Genomic DNA, 19,438 nt, shown 5'->3' with positions numbered 1-19,438 from the left:
AAAAATATGGTCCAAAGAATGCGTCCTGTTAAGGCATGTGCTACTTGCTCTGTAAAGCTTTCATGACTTCCCTTGGATAAACTGATGGAACGTTCCTCAGAGTCCTCAATGCACTCCGTCCATTCCTTAATTGTCTGACGTATTGGCTCTGCTGTACAAATGGCATTCACCTTTAACCAGTAGACCTGGCCCAGTGTTTTATAGCAGTGGTTCCTCAACATAAGTATGCTGAATAAGCAAAGGGAGAGGAAAAGCCTCTGAGGCAGACAGAGCACTTGGATGAAGGTAATATTCTAAGAAACAATTTAAACATAGAAATTCAATATGGGCCAATGATCTCTATTTCTTCATTTCTTCTTCTTCTTTTTTAATGTTTTATTGTGAATTATGTTATAGTTTACATGGGAGAACATTAGTTTTACATTTGTCCTAGTGTATATCGTTTCATTGCCATGGTTCCAAAACCATGCATCATCAAACAACCACAGGTTATACCCTTCAAGTCTGCCCGCCAGTCGTCAGCACACAGCCCATCTCCCTCTCTGGGTCTAAAGTCCCCAGGGGCTCCATCTCTGCAGGTCATTGTATCTGCCTCCATCTCTGGCATCACTGCTTCTCTGGGTACATCCTTTATTCTTAAAGAAAGATTCAAATTACAGTTTAGGTAACTCTTCTGCATTCTAAGAGAAGGATGTTGTATAAAATAGTTGTCATTGCTTTCCTTTTGGTTTGTAGTGGAAAAAAGAGGCTTTGGATTTTGGAAACATGGTTTCTTTTGAATGACCCAGTTTCCTGACCACACGAGAATTTATTACAGACAGCAAACCAGAGATTTTGTTTTCTAGAATGTCACAGGGATCATGAGAGAGAGAGTGAACTACTGAAAAATAAACAAAAATGAAGTCTCAAAATGCACTCCAAACATTTCATGATAGAAGAGTCTATGAAATAATAATTCCAATTAATTTTTCATAATACATGAAAAGTGGACTGTAGAAATTATGGAAAGAAGTTATCTATATTAATCTCATTTACAGACCTTGTGGTTCTCAGCCCAGTGCTTACTACACTGCAGTAAGAAAAGGAAATATACCAACAGAAGAGCGGGCAACAGATGCCAGTCATCAGTGCAAAGAAGAAGAAATCCTAGTATCCAATGAAAAGATATTCAATTTTACCTGCGATTGGCAAAATACAAATTAATATATCTCCCAATGGAATGTTACATAGTGGTAAAATAAACTTTTATTAATGCTTCTGAATCCTTGGAAACCCAATGCAAGGTTGCAATGAATACGAACCGACTTGATGGTTAACAACAACATTTTATTATATATCTTACATGAGTTGATTGCAAAGATACAGCTATTTGGCAAATCTATGGTTGTTGTTGTTAAGTGCCATTGAGTTGGTGGTTCCTGTATAGCATTTTTGAGGAGCGGCTGGTGAGCTTGACCTGCTGACCTTGAAGTTCAAATTGGTCTTACTGTGCAGCACATTAACCCACAGTGCCACACCAGGACTCCAATCTACGGTTAGAGCTTGAAATAATAAACTTTAAAGTTTCTATTGCTAGTTTAAGTCTAGGTTTTTAAACAAAATATAATAATAATGTGGCCACAAAGACAAAACCGCCATCTCTAAAGAACACCAAAAGAAACAGCTTTATGTTGGCTTAAAAAATTCAGCTAAGTAGTTTTTAAGGAAATATTTCCAAAATACAGAACACAGAGTAACATAATAAATACCCATGAATTCCTCCCCTCCCTCCATCAAAGCCTCTCTTTGGCCTATATACACATTACTAAAAAAACAACTTGTAAAAGCATGACACCATTTATACCATGCTTCAAATAAATGAGAGCACATTGTTGTTGTTGTTGTGTGCTGTGGAGTTGGTTTTGACTCATAGCAACCCAGTACGAGGTTTCCGAGGCTGTACATCTTTACAGGAGCAGAAAGCCTCATCTTTTTCCTGCGGAACAGCTGGTAGTTTCGAACTGCTGACCCTGAGGCTCGCAGCCCGATTCGTAACCACTACACTACCAGAGCTCCTTTATTTTCAATAGACACTTGAATATATAGTAATGTGGGAACTACACAAAGAAACAAAGCATGTGTTGGATAGTGGTTACAGCAGGGGTGTGTTACTGTTGTTGGTAAATGCTGTCGAGCAGGTCACAACTCACAGAGACCCTGTATAGCATTTCTGAGGAGCCACTGGTAGGTTTGAACCGCCAACCCTGTGGTTCAAACTGACCTTGTGGTGCAGTGCATGACCTTGCAGCCCCACACCAGGTGTGGAAGGCATGTGATAGGGTTTGCCCCAGCCGGTTTGCTGCACGTCTTGTCCTAGTTCCATGTGCATGTTAGTAGTTAGTGATACGCCGTGACATGAGTGCTTTCGTCACAGCCATTGGCAAACCCTGTGAATCCTGGATTTCTCTTCCTCCATAGCAACTCTGTATGGGATTTCTGAAGAACCACTGACCTTGTGGTTAGTAGTCCCGTGCTTGTCTGACAGTTCCTATTACACCAGGAACAGGATTGGGAAGGGATATAGACGTGGATTTAAAAAGCAAATTTAGCACTAAAAAAGGTATTGAGAGAGTTGAAGAGGAGAAGTTCATTGGTGTTTATCATATTACTCTGAATTCTGTATTTTGGAACTATTTCATAAAAAAAGCCCAAAAAACAAAACAACCCAGTCAGCTGAATTTTACAGGCCAGCATAAAACCATTTACCTTAGTGCTCTTTAGAGAGTTAATTCTTGCCTTTTGGCCACATTAGTATTACATTACTGTTGAAAAGATCATAACTGGAACATATTTGAACTAGCAATAAACCCAAAAATCCAACTCCACTACCATCGAGTCAGTCCTGACTCGCAGCGACCCTATGGAGGGTTTCTGAGACAGTCAATCTTTTCCAGGGGCAGATACTCTTATCTTTCTCCCTAAGAGCAGCTGGTAGGTTTGAACTGCCGACCCTGTGGTCTCCTTTTGTATGTTGTTGTCAGGTGCCATCGAGTCGGAACCGACTCATAGCGACTCCATGCACAGCAGAACGAAACAATGTTCGATCCTGGGCCAACCTCACCACCGCTGCCACCCCCGAGTCCATCAATGATGCCACCTGGCCGATCCATCTCGTTGGAGGTCTTCCTCTTTTTCTCTGACCCTCCACCCTACCCAGCATGACATCCTTCTCCAACGATTGTTTCCTCCGGACTACATGTCCAAAGTAGGAGAGACGAAGCTTAGCCATCCTGGCCTCCAAGGAGCACTCTGGCTGCACTTCTTCCAAAACAGATCTATTGGTTCTTTTGGCAGTCCATGGCACCCTCAGTATTCTCCTCCAACACCACAACTCAAAGGCATCAATTCTTCTACGATCCTCTTTATTCACTGTCCAGCTTTCGCATCCATATGAGGCTATTGAAAACACAATGGCCTGGGTCAGGCGCACCTTAGTCCTCAAGCTGACATCTCTGCTCTTCAATACTTTAAAAAGTTCCTGTGCAGCAGATTTGCCCAGTGCAATACGTCGTCTGATCTCTTGACTGCTACTTCTGCGAGTGTTGATAGTTGATCCAAGAAGAATGAAGTCCTTGACAACTTCAATCCTTTCTCCATTGATAAGAATGTTGTTTATTGGTCCAGTGGTGAGGATTTTTGTTTTCTTGACATTGAGATGCAATCCATATCGAAGGCTGTGCTCTTTAATCTTCAAAAAATCTCCTTTTGTATAGAAACTTTAAAATGTATTCTTTTAAATCCCTGGATTCCTGGTGTGGCACTGGGGGTTAATGCGCTGGACTGTAAAGAAAGTTGGTTTGAACTGTAAGATTGGTGGTTCAAGTTCACTAGCCACTCCTTGGAAACCCTAGACAGGGTTGCTATGAGTTGGAACTGACTCCACGGCACATAACCATGATAACAACAACCATAGATTTGTCGGAGTCCTGGTGTGGTGCTGTGAATGGATGCGCTGGATTACAAAGTCAGTTTGAATCACAAGCTTGGCAGTTCAAGCTTACCAGATGCTCCTACAAAGCTCTACAGGGTTACTATGAGTCAGATCCCACTTGAAGACATTTAACAACAACATAGATTTGTGAGATAAGTGTATCTCTGAAATCAACTGATGTATATTAATAAAAGATTCTTAAGAAGCATTAGAAAGATGAGGCTTTCTGCTTCCGTAAAGATTTACAGCCTCGGGAACCCTGTTCAGGGTCGCTATGGGTCAGAACCGACTTGGTGGCACTTAACAACAACAACACAAAGAAGCATTAATATAAAAAAGTACACATGAATACTCTTACTTAGCAATAAAAATAACAAAGGACTAAGAACAGTATTTCCACTTTGAGGGCGAATAAGTGAATAAGTGAATGTGAGAAACATCTGGCCTCCAAATTAGACTCCAGATTTAAGAGAAAGGAAATAAAAATGAATGGGGAACTGAGAGGGAAGGTGTCGTCACATCAAGTATCAATCGTATCCCCTCTGTATATAGGGTAAATAGGGATGGGACGGGAAACTTAGACATTGGCTACCTAAAATGTTGTTGTTGTTAAGTGCCATCGAGTCAATTCTGACACATAGTGACCCTGTGTAGGGTTTCCGAGGAGTAGCTGGTGAGCTTAAACCACCAACCTTGCAGTTCAAATGACTTTGCAGTCTGTCGCATTAGCCCACAGTGCCACACCAGGATTACTACCTAAAATGAGGTGGGTGATAAAGGCACAAAGTGACTACCTAACAAGTTTTCAAGAGGGAGTCTTAGAAGAAGTACAGCCAGAATGCTCCTTAGATATAAGGATGGCAAGACTTCATGTCTTATACTTCGGATACGTTATCAGGAGGGACGAGTCGCTGGATAAGGATATCATGTGATAAAGAGGAAGACCCCCCAACGAGATGACTTGGCACAGTGGCAGCAGAAATGAACTCAAGTATCACAACAATAGTCAGGATGGCCCAGAACCCGACAGTATTTCATTCTGTTGTGACCAGGGATGCTAGGAGTTGGAACTGACTAGACAGCATTTTAACACAACAAAGGCGTTATAGTTAAAGGGTGGGCTCACTCAGTTCAGCACACAGGTCTTCCATTCATTAGGCTTCTGCTAGGTGTTAGAGACCCAGAGAAAACATAGACCCTGCCCCCAAGGAGCCCCCAGATACTGATGTTAGTGACTCAGGAGCGTTATGACTTAGCTTTCATTCGAGCTGAGTCACAATACAACAAGGCCTATGGAATTTTATAACGGAGTACTCAACCAGCCTAATCAAACTGTTGGAAGCTCAAGTCCACCCCGACGTGCTTGGATAGAAAGAAAGTTTAGCAATCTACCTAAGAAGTCTCAGGGAGGGGAACACAGCTGAAGTCGGTGCTTCGGGGTCACTGTGAAGGTGACAGCTGTCATCGCTGCTTCACATTGTGGTTCCTAAGGTGGGATAGCCCTGAGTTACCTCACTGCAGGTATTGTTAGTGCTGTACCAGCTCATGGACGCTTCCCAACACCCACACGTCTATGGGTGACGGAACACGGACAGCTGCAGACCCCTGACGCTGGAGAGTGTTCTTGGGGGGTGGAGGACAATGCAGGAGGAAAACCAACAAACATAATGCTGTGGAGCTGCAGGATAAGCACTGGACTACGAGCTTAGTGAGGTCAGGAGTTCACACTCACCAGTTGCTCCCAGGGAGAAAGTTACTATGAGTTGGAATTGACTCAATGGCAGTGAGCTGTTTTTTTATATATAGCGTATTACTATATCCTATAGTGCCACACCAGGATCAGTTAATTTAGGCTTCGTTAATCTGGGAGAAATCCACACTGCTTCTATGTGAGAACGACCTCTGGGGCACGGACTCACCTGTTGAAGTGGTAGATGTCCTGGATGTTTCCAAAAAGGGCGGCTCGTTCCTCGGTGTCCAGAGGCAGTTTTGCCTGGTCCCTGATACAGTCAAGGTAATCCTGGGAAATTAAGGAGAGGGATGCTTTAAATCCTCTGTCCTTTTCCAGTGACCATCAGTTATTCAGGATGAGTCTTCGGTATCAGTTTCAAGTCATCTTTATAGTGATGTGCGTGTTAACTATACTACAAGGAAACAGCCACTTTTAATTACTGATTACAATACGTACCTATATACAGAACAGGGCTTTAATATAAGGACAGACACATTAATGTATCTAGCCCCAAGATGGACTTCTGTGTCCCTAGATGCAGAATATAATGGCCTATTATCTGTTTCCTTAACTTCATTCTGTGACAAACATATACTTCAAAGTTCAAACGGTGGGAAAAAAAAGGGAATACAATTTCTGAAATGTGAGAAAGTTGTTTTAAGTAAAACCATTATGCCATAAAGCTATCAGAAGCGAAAGAATAGAACTACATTAGTCCTCATACATATAATTCACATGTACTCTATGACAGGTTATGCTAAGGATCCTGGGGAGTTCTAACTGAAATGATTTTCTATGTTTTGTTTAACACAGAACCCACAGACCTGAGGAGCACTGATATGTGCTGTGGGATCATTGCTGGACTGCGAACCACAAAGTCGGCAGTTCAAACCCACCAGCTGCTCCTCGGAAACCCTAAACAGGATCGGTATGAGTCAGAACTAACTCGAGACACTTAACAACAACATCTAATAGGCTATGCTAATAAGTCATGGGGAATTTGAATTGAAATGATTTTCTATGTTTTGTTCAACACAAAACCCACCGATCTGAGGTGGGTCCTAGTCCACTGTGGGTTAAATGTCTGTGGTTTTTGCTCTTTGCTCTGCTCAGAGAGGGGAAATTGCTTTTCCTGCTCTGAGCCGCCACCCCTACCACCCCTCCCCCTGCTCCAGCTCAAGAGTTCACAATCAGTGTTCCCCTGCTCCCAGCAAAGCTTGACAAAAGGACTCGGTAGGAGGCAAGAAAACAATAAAGAAAAAAGCAAAAACAGCTGAAATAATGTAAAATAAAAAAATAAATACAATCCCCTGCCCTGGGCTGAACAATGCCGATGGCTCCCAACCAAGGCTAACAGGAGGAGATTCTGATACTGAGAGGAAGTTACTCTGAGGAAAGTCAGCCAGACCAGGAAAATCCCAGCATCAGAACCACATTCCAGTCCAACAGCAAACACAGCAGTACTCGGAGGCGAAGAGTACTGACCATGCCGTGGACTGCCAGAAAGATGAGCAAACCAATCTGAGAAGTACAACTAGAGGGTTGAGGATGGCAGGACTTGCGTCTTGCTCATTTCAGACATGTCAGGAGGGAAGGACGTCATGTTTGCTAAGGGCAGCCCTCTGTGAGATGAACTGACAGCACAGTCACAGCATGGACTCAGACACACCAACAAGCAGAAGAGGGGACAGGATCAGACCACCGTTCACTCTGCTGGACGCAAGGTCGCCATGACGTGGACACCGCCAACTCTACAGTAATTGACAAGGACCAAGCGCCAGGAGAAGCTGACATGTAAGAACCATCAGCTACTGCTTCTCAGACCTTTACCCATCTGCAGGCTCTCTGGTTTTCATCTTGTCTACAAGGGTCTGGTGAAAAGAGATGGGGATAAGATTTTTATAATTCAATAGTGAGTAATCGTTATCATGACTAATTGCGATGCTTACAACTGTAAAGTTAGAAGTCTTGTAACATAAAGGGGGAGAAGTTAATCTTACAGTCCAGGAACAGGGGGCCTTACAACCATTAAGGAGAAGAGCATGAGTGGAAAATGGGACTCTATCCAGAGAAGCAGCAACACCAGAGATGGTGGCAGAGATGAGGACATGGAGAGAAGGAGCAGCTGAGGACTCTGGACTCATGGAAAGAGAAAGGCTGTGTGCTGGCAGCCAGGAGGCAGGCTTGTAGAATGTGCCTCCCTTTGGTTGTTTAAATGATTATATATTCCTGAGTGTTTTTGTGTACATCCAAAAAAAAAAGAAAAAAGAAAAAAACAGAGGGAATAGAAGCCAATACTGTGGAATGATGATGCACGGAGAGGATTGTAATCATTGCACTGAAATGATGAGTGTAAAATCTATGTTCTCCCATGTAAACTATCACTCAGTTCATAATAAAAACTTTTTTTAAAAAAGAAAAAGGAATAAACAACACTAACAAGCATAAGAAAATGTACACAGTATTTGAAAACTTCTAAGTTTGGCACATATTTTGAATTTTCCATTAGTCATAAACTTGGTTTTTGAAATTTGCATTTTTCTAAATAAAAATGTACCTGAAAACAAAAAACAAATAAGGTAGAGCATCACTGGTAACTTTACCAAATAGCACATTTCACAGTCTGCATCAGTAACTTCTTTAGCCTTAAATACTGACACCGCTGTCACGCATGAGCCAGTGTTCACAGACTTTCCTTCATTCGTAGGAGCTTTGAAGTAATATCTTCTTAAGAATGCGGCTGTCTCAGTAAGAAACTAGATTCACAAGGTTAAGCAGTTGTTGTTATGTGCCGTGGAGTTGGTTCTGACTCATAGCGACCCTGTACAGGGTTTCTGAGGCTGTAAATCTTGTTGTTGTTAAGTGTTATCAAGTCAGTTCCAACCCATAGCGTCCCTGAACAGGGTTTTCAAGGCTGTAGATCTTTACGGGAGCAGAAAGCCTCATCTTTCTCCCGTGGAACAGCTGGTAGTTTCGAACTGCTGACCCTGAGGATAGCAGCCTGATTCGTAACCACTACGCTACCAGAGCTCCTAGGTTTAAGCAGAGCTGATGTAAAAAAAACCCACAAGAGCAAGATCTACTACTTTTTTGAGTGGAACAGTTTATAAAGAGCTCAAGAGTCTCCACAGGTTACGGAGTTAATGCTTAAATAATAGGAAGGGGCTTCCAAAAGCTCATGCAAAAGGGGAATGAAAAGACAATTTCCCATGAATTTTTTTAGCCTCCTCAGAAAAGCTTAACTTTAATGAAGGCAAAAATTGAGCATTTTGAGCAACATGTAAAAGCTATACTTACTCAAAAAATTAATGTATTCACTGATATTCTCCTTAAATTTTGCAAGGCTACAAAAGGATGGGTCAATATTCAACTTGCATATGAATTTTTCTTTTTTTTTAAGTATTTATTGTGAATTGAGTGATAGTTGAGATAGTTGAGAACATTAGTTTTACACTCATCCTATGGTATTTTGTTTCATTGCAATGATTACAATCCTCTCCATGCGTCATCATTCAACAGTATTTGCTTCTATTCCCTCTGTTTTTTTCTTTTTCTTTTTGGATGTACACAAAAACACTCAGGAATATATAATCACTTCAACCTCCTGGCCACCAGCACACAGCCTTTCTTTTTCCATGAAGTCTAGAGTCCTCAGCTGCTCTCTCTGTCCATGTCCTCACCTATCTCCATCTCTGGTGTTGCTGCTTCTCTGCATAGGGGCATTTGGATACTTTTAATATTTTAAATAGTTTAATATGAGTCCCTGGATGGTGTAAATGGTTAATGTGCTTGGCCACTAACTGAAAGGTATGAGGTTCAAGTCCAACTAGAGATGCCTAAGAAAGTCCTGATAATCTACTTCCTATAAAATCAGTCACTGAAAACCCTGTGGAGCACAGTTCTACTGACATGCACACATAAGTCACCAAAAGTCAGAGAATCGACCCGACAGCCGTTGGATGCTTCAGTGATGCACACAAAACTTGGATGATTAAAAAGAAAAAAAAAGTAAGAAGGAGTAAGAATGAGGGCATTCCCAATACTGACCATACAGACAAACCAGCCCGAGATGAAGAAAACCCCCCAGAATACCCCCGAGAAGCAGGGATGGTAAAACTTGGTGGTGAGGGTCAGTGGAAACAAGGGGGCAGTGACACAACAGGCGCCACAAAGGACTCAGGTACACCATGGATGATGAAGAGGGTGCAGGGCTGGGCAACGTTTCATTCTGTTATGCTTGGGCCAGCACAAGTCAGAGTCATTTTGATGGCAACTAACAACAACAACAACAACGCTTTCATCAACACTTTTCAAAGACACATCATACACAAAAGTAAGGTAAAGCAGAAGAATACAGCTGGGTGAGAAGTGTAAAAGCTAAGTGGAAGACTACAGAGGAGCGTGATCCACATCAAGGTAGAGGATCAGAGGTGGGACACGGAGGACGTGTGCGAGCCTCACTCACAGCGCTGAAGCCAGAGATTGTAGCAAAAGAAGAACAAATCTTTTTCTTACGTCAAGTGGGAACCTAGCTCATTTGCAGAAAACTGAAAATAAATTCTTCCTGTAAGGGAAAGGCTGAGTTACGGGACTCGAAAATTTTCATCTGGAAGTACAGACAATGAACTGTGGCCTACTTCCAGCGAACAGCAGGATGATTTTCTGAAATTGAAAGAGTCTGAAAACCCCAGAGCCCGTGTTGTTGTTGTTATGTGCTGTGGAGTCGGTTCCGACTCATAGCGACCCTGTACAGGGTTTCCCAGGCTGTAAATCTTTACGGGAGCAGAAAGCGTCATTCTTTCTCCCGCTGAACTACTGGTAGTTTTGAACTGCTGACAGTGAGATTAGCAGCCCGATTTGTAACCACTATGTTACCAGAGTCTCAAAACCCCAGAGCCCATGGTAGAGAAATTGTATTTTTAAAAAGCTGCTGATTTTCTGAAATTGTTGAGAAACCAGATCGCTGGGCATTCGCATTTAGAAAGTCACTCTAGAAAACAGATCAAAGTTGTATGGTCACCACTTGTCCCCCCACGGATGATAATGAAGTCCTTTAATTATGCTACTTTAACCCTACAGCCGGGTCTGCTAACTACTGTAGCATGCACCGCATCAGTGGCTGCAATCACCCAAAGCCAAAATGAGAGGTCTGAAGGCCAGTGATAATAACAGCTCACTCTGACATAGATATGACTCCAGTGACATTTCTCAGGGCCTGCCCCGCTGGCTCAGTAACGTTACTGGCTTGATGTTGTAGCCGATGGCTGCCCTACTTTTAACAGTCAAGGATCAACTTAAGACTTTTACTGTGAAAACAAACATTCAACAGAAGGCTCATGGAATTCACTCTCTCTCAGGGAGGGTGTGGGCAGGGCTGTTACCAACTAAAAAGAGCCTCTCGCCATTCAAATAACTTAAAGTTCCTGAAGCCATGTATTCTGGAACCATGCTCCCCACCTGTGAGAAGAGTTGTATACAGTGCCCTCCTCCACTCATTAAACTTGATCATGTTTTCCGGCGGTCCCCAAATAGAGTCTAACTTGATGCTGTTCAGAGTGTGGTCTACTGACAGGTGCTGCCTGGGAACGGTTATGGACCTGTGACGGCCTAAGTAGAGAAACGGACACTAAGCATGTGGAACAGTTTTTTTTTTTTTTTTTTAACTTTTTATTGTGAATTGAGTGAAGGTTTACAGACAAGATCATCAGCTTTACAGTCAACAAATCCTATGCCTTGTTTCATCTCCATGATTGCAATCCTCTCCCTGCAACAACAGGGTTCCCGCTTCCCCTATGGTTCTCACCTGCATTCCACCCACCTTCTCATCCCTTCTCAACTTTGTCCTCAGGTAAATGTTGCCCCTTTGAGCCTGAATGACTGACTATTCTATGGTGAGCAGACCATGCGAGTGCTCTTGTCCCCATCCCATAAATCTGTCTACTGCTGGGCTGAAAACTGGGCTGCAAGACAGAGTTCCTTTCCTGAAGGGTGGTCCAGGGCCAGAGTCTCAAGTTCCTCCAGTCTCTTTCTGACCAATAAACTCTGTTTTTTAAAAAAATAAATCATTTTTAGTTTTGTTCCACGTCTTCTCTCACTCTATCTGGGACCATCTAATGTGATCTCTTTCAGAGCAGTTGGCAGTGTTAGCCAGGAACTGTGTTTGTGTGTGCGGTCTTGAGACTGATGTTCACATGTCCCATTAGTCCACTGGACTAACTGATTCCAAGCCTCTTCAATTCTCATCACTCTTCTTACTTCCGCACACGGAGACACCAACAACTGCACCTAATGGCCACTCATGAGCTTTCAGGATCTCAGATGCTACTCACCCAAGTAGGATGTAGAACACTGCCTTTGTGGACTATGTTATGCCAACTGACCATGGTGTCCCTGAGTCCCCAGGCCCATCAACTTAAGATGTTTGATAAACATCTAAGTTTTTATCATTTTGCCCGCTGTCTGCTCCACCATGTTTGGAGCTGTGTTTGCAGGAACGGTAAATACTCATATACACTTTCAACTCTACTTATTTGTGGGATATATAAATATATATATATCCCATTCTTTGCCTCTTATTCATTCAGCCTATGTCTCAATCCAGACTACAAGGGAATTGTATGTAAAAAGACTTCCTACCCTTTCACTTGTCTCTTGCATGGAGATATTCCCATTGTAGAAACAAAGGAAAAAGATCGATTCCTAAACCTTCTTGCTCATATTTCAAAATTATACCTAGTGGTTTTACAGTTCACTCTTTTTGGTCTAAGCTTCTGTTTAGCACTTACAATTCAATTCCCAATGCATTTGATATAACTTATTTTTTAAACTTCTTGTATGGCACTGTGGGATGATACACTGGATCACAGGATGGGTTTGAACTGCCAGGTCGGTGGTTCAGCGTCACCAGCCGCTCCTCAGAAACCCTACACAGGGCTGCTTTGAGTCCCACATGACTTGACAGCAGCACTTCACAACAACAATGTTTCAGAGGTAGCATCAGTTTCTGTTTCTCCAACCCCTCTATCTTTTCTAGAAAGTAGACTCTCTTCAACCAAAAACCTGCCCTCCAAATTCTGTGTATTGCTTAGGGATGCCATTGATACAACAACTTACATTTGCATATCAATTTACAGCTTAAAAGCCCATTCACTCAAACAAACCTTTTTTGGGGCGTGAGGACACAAGAATGTATGCCAAACTGTGTTTAACAAGCTAAGATTGAAAAAAGGGACATGAATAAAACATGACCCCTTCCCCCAAGGGGCTCTGGCCTAGCTGAAAGCATAAATAGAGGCTCAACAAAGAGTTTTACAGGCCTGACTGACACGTGGCAGAGTAGAGCAGGTAGGGGTTAACTGGATGGTTGGGGGAGGCTTCAGAGAAGAGGCTGTCACCACGGAGCTGAAATTTAAAGGACTAGCCCACTCTTACTAACCCTGTAGGCAAGAGTACAACGGATGCTTAAACCTTCTGAGACCATAAGTCTTTATGGAAGTAAATAGCCGGATCTTTTGGCCCTTAACTAGCTTTGCTGTTGTTGGTGGTACCATGGAATCAGATCCAACCCAGAGACCCTATAAGCACAACAAAACAAAACACTGCCAGGGCCTGTGCCATTCTCACAGCTGTTATGGGTGGGTCCATCTAGTTGGGGGTCTTGCTCTTTTATGGAGCCCTTCCACTCTACCAAGCATGATGTCCTTCTCCAGGGACTGCTCCCTCCTGATAACATGTCCACAGTATGAGAGACAAGTCTCACCAACCTGGCTTCTAAGGAGCACTATGGCTGCATTTCTTCCAACACAGATCTGCTTGGTCTTCTTGAATTCCATGGCACTTTTCATCTTCTTCTCCAATCATAATGAACTGTTATCGATTCTTCTATGGTCTTCCTTATTCATTGTCCAACTTTCGCATGTACCTTAGTCCTCAAACTTGAACACTTGAAAGAGGTCTTGTGCAGCAGATTTGCCTACAGCAATATGTCACTTGATTTCTTGGTTGCTGCTTGCATGAGTTGATTGTGGATCCAAGCAAAATGAAATCTCTGACAACTTCAATCTTTTCCCCATTTATCATGTTATTTATTGGTCCAGTGGCGAGGATTTTTGTTTTCCCTACGTTGACGTGCAATCCATAGTGAAGGCTGTGGTCTTTGAGCTTCATCAGTAAATATTTTAAGTCCTCTTCGCTTTCAGCTGCATATTGCAAGTTATTAATGAATCTGCCTCCAATCTTGACACCACATTTTTTTTTTTCTTCATATAATCCAGCTTCTCAGCATGTAGGTTGAATAAGTATGGTAAAAGAATACAACCCTGACACACACCTTTCCTGATTTTAAACCATTCAGTGTCCACTTGTTCTGTTCCAATGACTGTCTCTTGGCCTATACACAGGTTCCTCATGAACACTATAATGTAGTGTTCTGGAATGGTCATTCTCTGTAATGTTGTCCACAGCTTGTCATGATCCATTCAGCCTAAATCCTTTGCATAGTCAATAAGATACACGTAAACATCTTTCTGGTATTCTCTGCTTTTAGCCATGATCAATCTGATGCTAGCAATGATATCTCTAGTGCTACGTCTCTCAGGTAGCTAGTGGGTTTGAATCACTGACCTTGTGGCTAGCAGCATAGTGCTTAGCACACAGCACCACCAGGGCTCCTTAAAGGATTCCTAGGGGTTTGACTATATACTAAAAGGAGAGTGAAGAAGACAAAGGAGACAAATATCCAGGAAGGCTGAAAAACAGTAAGCAAGGTCCAGGATGATGAAATAATAAGGTAAGGTAAGGGAAGTAAAGGAGTGAGCAGGGAGAATTTCCCCTGCGGAGTGAGCTAGGAGGGAGGGGCAAGTGGCAAAGTGGAGGCTGTGAGATCAAAGCTCATCTCAGCATCAGTGAAAGAGACCGGCGCTCGATTTCCAGTGAGCCTACCTTCTGTGCAACTACCATCCATCAGTGGGGCCTGAACAGGTCTCAGTGGAGTGTCCAGCATAGAAAGACTAGGATGAAAGGCCTGGTCATCTACTTCCAAGAACAAACCAATGAAAACCCTATGGGGATCACAACAGTCTAATCAGCAACCCATCATGGGGCCAGGTGGTGGTTCGCTCCATTGTGCACGGAGCCGCCATGAGTCAGGGAGCTGACTTGACACCGCTAACAACAATGAAAACAGCTGCGGAAGGCCAGTTAGATGCTCAGCATAGAGCCCAGCTCAGCACGGACCAGGCCCCGTGCTACACATCAGTGCCGTGGAGGAGCAGAGACATTTAACTGTACGTGGAGGAGAGCGAGAGATGGCGTTTAAGTGGCGCTGGCTTACAGGACTCTGGTCTCTTCTCACACTTCTGCCCCATGGAACAAAGGTCTGTTCCACCATGCATGTCACAGCAAGGACCTTTTCTACTCACTGATACACTGTGTGCAATTAAAACTCATGGTACAACCCTCTGACTCTTCTTGTTTGGCTGCAATGTGCGGAGAAGGGGCTGCTTCTTCAAGGAAGAAGGACCAATCCGCTATTTCCTCTCCTAAGCTCACCCTGGCCTACTCTGGCTACAGAGGCCATGGTAGGGCAGTGGCGGGACCTGCTGGCTGGTGGGTGCCCTCTGGACTAGACTTTCTCATCCCAAACTTCCACTGCCCTTGAATTGAGTCCAACTCATAGTGACCTTACGAGGACAGAGTGGAAGGGGTCCCTAGGGATGAAATACTGAAAAGTGTCATTAGGGATTTGGGATGAAAAAGATGAAACAAGGTATGTCTTTTAAAAAAAAAAAAAAAAAAAAAAGATGTTTTAAGTTTTCACTGGCTCTGTCTGCTCCCCATGGTCTTGACAGGGTCAGAGGTCTACGAAGCAATACCAGAGGCCTCTGCCAACAGTGCCCTTGTGGAGCATCAAGGTGGCACACAGGGTCAAAGGTCTATGAAGCAATACCAGAGGCTTCTGCCAACAGTGCCCTCGTGGAGCATCAAGGTGGCACGCAGGGTCAAAGGTCTATGAAGTAATACCAGAGGCCTCCGCCAATAGTGCCCTTGTGGAGCATCAAGATGGCACACAGGTCATGGTCACAGGTCCCTGACCAACCAGCCAACCAGTCACCAGCAAGTTGATTCTGACTTATGGTGACCCCACATGTGTCCGAGCAGAATTCCCATGATCAATGGCTGTGATCCTTCGGAAGGAGATCATCAAGATTTTCTTCCGAGGTGACTTTGAGTGGTTTCGAACAGAGTGGTTTGGGGTCAGAGGCAATGAGTCAAGTTTTGGATGTGTTATGACCGAGGTGATTTAGGATATTCCCAAAGAGGGGCCAATTAGATAGTGGGGTTCAGAAGAAACATGGAGCAGTTTTTCACTGGGTAAGTTGGGTGCTGTCTTAATGGAGGGACCAACACGGTTGGCCACCATCAGGGTCCAAGGCCACAGCAAGCAGCTTCACAGTGTCTCGGGGTTGGCAACCAGCAACCTCAGAGGGGCCAACAGCCACCACTCCAGCACTCTTTACAACTTCAGGGTGTCCCTATTCCAGTGAGAACACCAAAGAGCCCTACGTAGTGTGACAGTTAAGGCTTTGTGTGAACTTGGCTGGGGGGGGAGGGGGAAGGAGAAAGAGAGAGAGAGAAGTGAGCTGAGAAGAAGGACCCCCTGCTACCGCAAAGAAGAACTGGGGTGGAGCGTATCCTTGGACCTGGGATCTCGCAGTGCGAAGCTCCTTGATCCAGAGGAAAACTGAAGCCAAGACATGTGAAGATCTCTGAGGAACACTGGACGTGCAGATGCTGAAAGAGACAAGGACTTTTCTCCAGAGGCAGTGTCTGAATTCAGATGTGTAGGGTCCTAAATTGTGAGAGAGGAGAGCTTGAAGACTGTTTTGGAAGTGGGACAATAGAAGAGTGTGAGCTTTAGGATGTGGAGCTAGAAAAGGAAGAAGAGTGGAGGGCCAGTAACAAGAAGAGATTCAGGGCCAGGCAGGACCCACCCATCTATCATCTGTCCATTCCCACAACTGCCCTCTATTTCTTATCACCTCTCTATCATCCATCCATCACCCACCCATCCACCCATCCATTCATCCGTCACCCATTCATTCATCATCCATCTATCATCCATCCATCATTCAAACTTCACCCACCCATCCACACATCCATTCACCTATCCATCCATCCACCCACCCAACCCATTGATCATGAACAAATATTGTGGTGTGCATAGAAAAAGACAGTGGTAGGAAGAATTCTGAGATTCTGAAGGAGGAATGGAGTCCTGGGGTGGCGCTGCAGGTTAATGGCGCAGCAGGTTGGCTGTTAAAGCTCGGCAGCTGCTCCTCAGAAGCCCTTTACAGGGTCGCTATGGGTCGGAAGCGAATCGACAGCACTTAACAACAACAACAAAAGGAGGAATGACTGGCAATGGAGAGCAATGAAGAAGACAGGAGACAATGGTTAGATCCAGCCGGGAGAAGCAGGAGAACAGGAGGATTAGCATGTCTTCCTGGAAGCCTGATCCAGGAACACCATTAACAGAGGTGGGCAGGAAGTGACCAGGTGACTCTGGTCAGCATCATTTTAAGCTGCAGAAAACAAAATTCTTACAAGAGCAAAAAAGCACGCACAGGAAGTTTCTTCCTTGGGGATCTCCCCTCCAGAGGGGATGGCTGTTAACGGAGCAAATAAGTTTCTGAGCTACATGCTCAGTGCATAATTTATTATTGTTATATTTCGTCAAGTCGACTCCGACCCTTAACGACCCTGTCTAGGGTTTCCAAGGAGCAGCTGGTGAGCTTGAACCAATGACCTTGTAGTTCAGATGACTTTGCAGTCTGGCGCATTAGCCCACAGCACCACACCAGGACTCCAGGTGCATAATTAGATCTGCCAAAAACTAGACTCTAGATTTCAGTCACAATTTTGTCTGTGTTTCCACTTAATGAATGTATTGTTAAGTGCCGTCCAGTTGATTTCAACTCATAGCGACCCTGCATAAGGTCTCCGAGGAGCTGCTGGTGAGTTAGAACCGCCTACTTTGCAGTTCAAACGCATCTTGTAGTCGAGTGTTTACCCTACAGCCCCACACCAGGTCTCCATTTAATGAACATAAACATCAATTCTTCCTATATGTAAATATATTTCTTTTTCTTTATAATGGGTGCATTGCATCCCATTCAATTGGTTTACTATATATATTTAATAAGAGTTTGGAGGGCATATCCTATGTGCTAGGCTGTGTGAAGGGGGGCAGTTAAAGATGAGGAAGCTGTAATCCCTGTCTCTCTTGTTGTTGCTGTTGTTAGGTGTCACTAGGTCGGTTCCAACTCAATAGAAACCTTATGTACAATAGAACAAAACACTGTCTGGTCCTGTGCCAGTCTTACAATTGTTGTTACGCTTCAGCCCACTGCAGCTGCCAATGTGCCAACCCACCATGTTGGGGGTCTTCCTCTTTTTTGCTAATCCTCTACTTCACCTAGCATAATTCTCAATACATAAAACATCAGTAAAAAATGTCAGGAATGGCCTTCAGTTGGACTGTGACAAATGACACATGTGTCTCTCCAGCCACCTCCCTTGTTTCATTACTTCCTCCTGAAAGGAGAGTGAGGAGTCAGCTACACATATAAAGGGAGGGGGTACCTGAAAGTTCTTCCTAGAAAGAAACTTAGGGAGGGGGCCAGGAAATAGGAATCTAAGAATGCTGAAAGAGAAACACATCTTTGCTTGTTGAAGACAACTGTGAATATTTGTTTGATTTCCGCCAGACTTGAAGCAGAAAACACTTAGGAACTGGCAAAATACAGCAACCCAAGGCGTTCTGGTGTGGCATTGAAGGAAAAGCACTGGACTGCTAGCCACAAGGTCAATGGTTCAAACCCACCAGCCACTCCATGGGATCCCTATACAGAGTTGCTAAGAGTTGGAACTGACTTGATGGCACTCGACAATAACGACAACAACAACGTAAGGTATCAAGAAATCAATATCAGTATTGGTTCAAGAAATCAATATCAGTATTGGTAAAGTTTTTGAGGCAACTTCATGTTGTCTTTTCCTATACTTTAGGCAACCAATATCAAAATCTATGTTCTTTCATATTGTTACCAGCAGGAATACTGTGATTTGTATAATGAATGTTACAATAATAGAAAAGAAGTTAGATACAACACTAAACTTATTGTTTTAGACTGCTCTTAGCTATAATAACTAGAAATGTTCCTAGGACTTCCTCATATAAACATGGCAAAATGTGATGTTCGGTTTTATTAAATACTTATTTCAAAAATTGTGCTTCAAGGTATTTGTTTTGTTGTTGTTGTTAGGTGCCATCAAGTCGGTACCGACCCACAGTGACCTTATGCACAGCAGAACGAATTCACTGCCTAATCCTGGGCCAACCTCACTACTGTTGCCATGCTTGAGTACATCGATGCTGCCACTTGGCCAATCCATCTTGTTGGAGGTCTTCCTCTTTTTCCCTGACTCTCCACCTTACCAAACATGGTATCCTTTCCCAGCAACTGGTCTCTCCTGACAATGTGCCCGAAGTATGAGAGACGAAGTTTGGCCATCTTGGCCTCTAAGGAACACTCCGGCTGCGCTTCTTCCAAAATGGATCTATTGGCTCTTTTGGCAGCACATGGTACTTTCAATATTCTTCTCCAACACCATAACTCAAAGGCATCAATTCTTCTACGGTCTTCCTTATTCACTGTCCAGCTTTCGCATGCATA

General features: G+C 43.6%; 1 protein-coding gene across 1 annotated transcript in view; it reads right to left on the bottom strand.

Moving 5' to 3' along the window:
- Positions 1 to 19,438, bottom strand: part of PLEKHG1 (pleckstrin homology domain containing, family G (with RhoGef domain) member 1) — a 112,463-nt gene that overhangs the window by 61,815 nt on the left and 31,210 nt on the right. The window contains exon 2 of the mRNA XM_006874348.1: positions 5,890 to 5,990. Coding sequence (XP_006874410.1) covers positions 5,890 to 5,990 — 101 coding nt within the window. The remainder of the gene's footprint in view (positions 1 to 5,889; positions 5,991 to 19,438) is intronic.

This window comes from Chrysochloris asiatica, unplaced genomic scaffold (assembly GCF_000296735.1).
Source record: "Chrysochloris asiatica unplaced genomic scaffold, ChrAsi1.0 scaffold00271, whole genome shotgun sequence".
Lineage (NCBI taxonomy): Eukaryota > Metazoa > Chordata > Mammalia > Afrosoricida > Chrysochloridae > Chrysochloris > Chrysochloris asiatica.
Note: the sequence above shows the minus strand (reverse complement) of the source record. Positions and strands in the feature narration are given on the sequence as shown.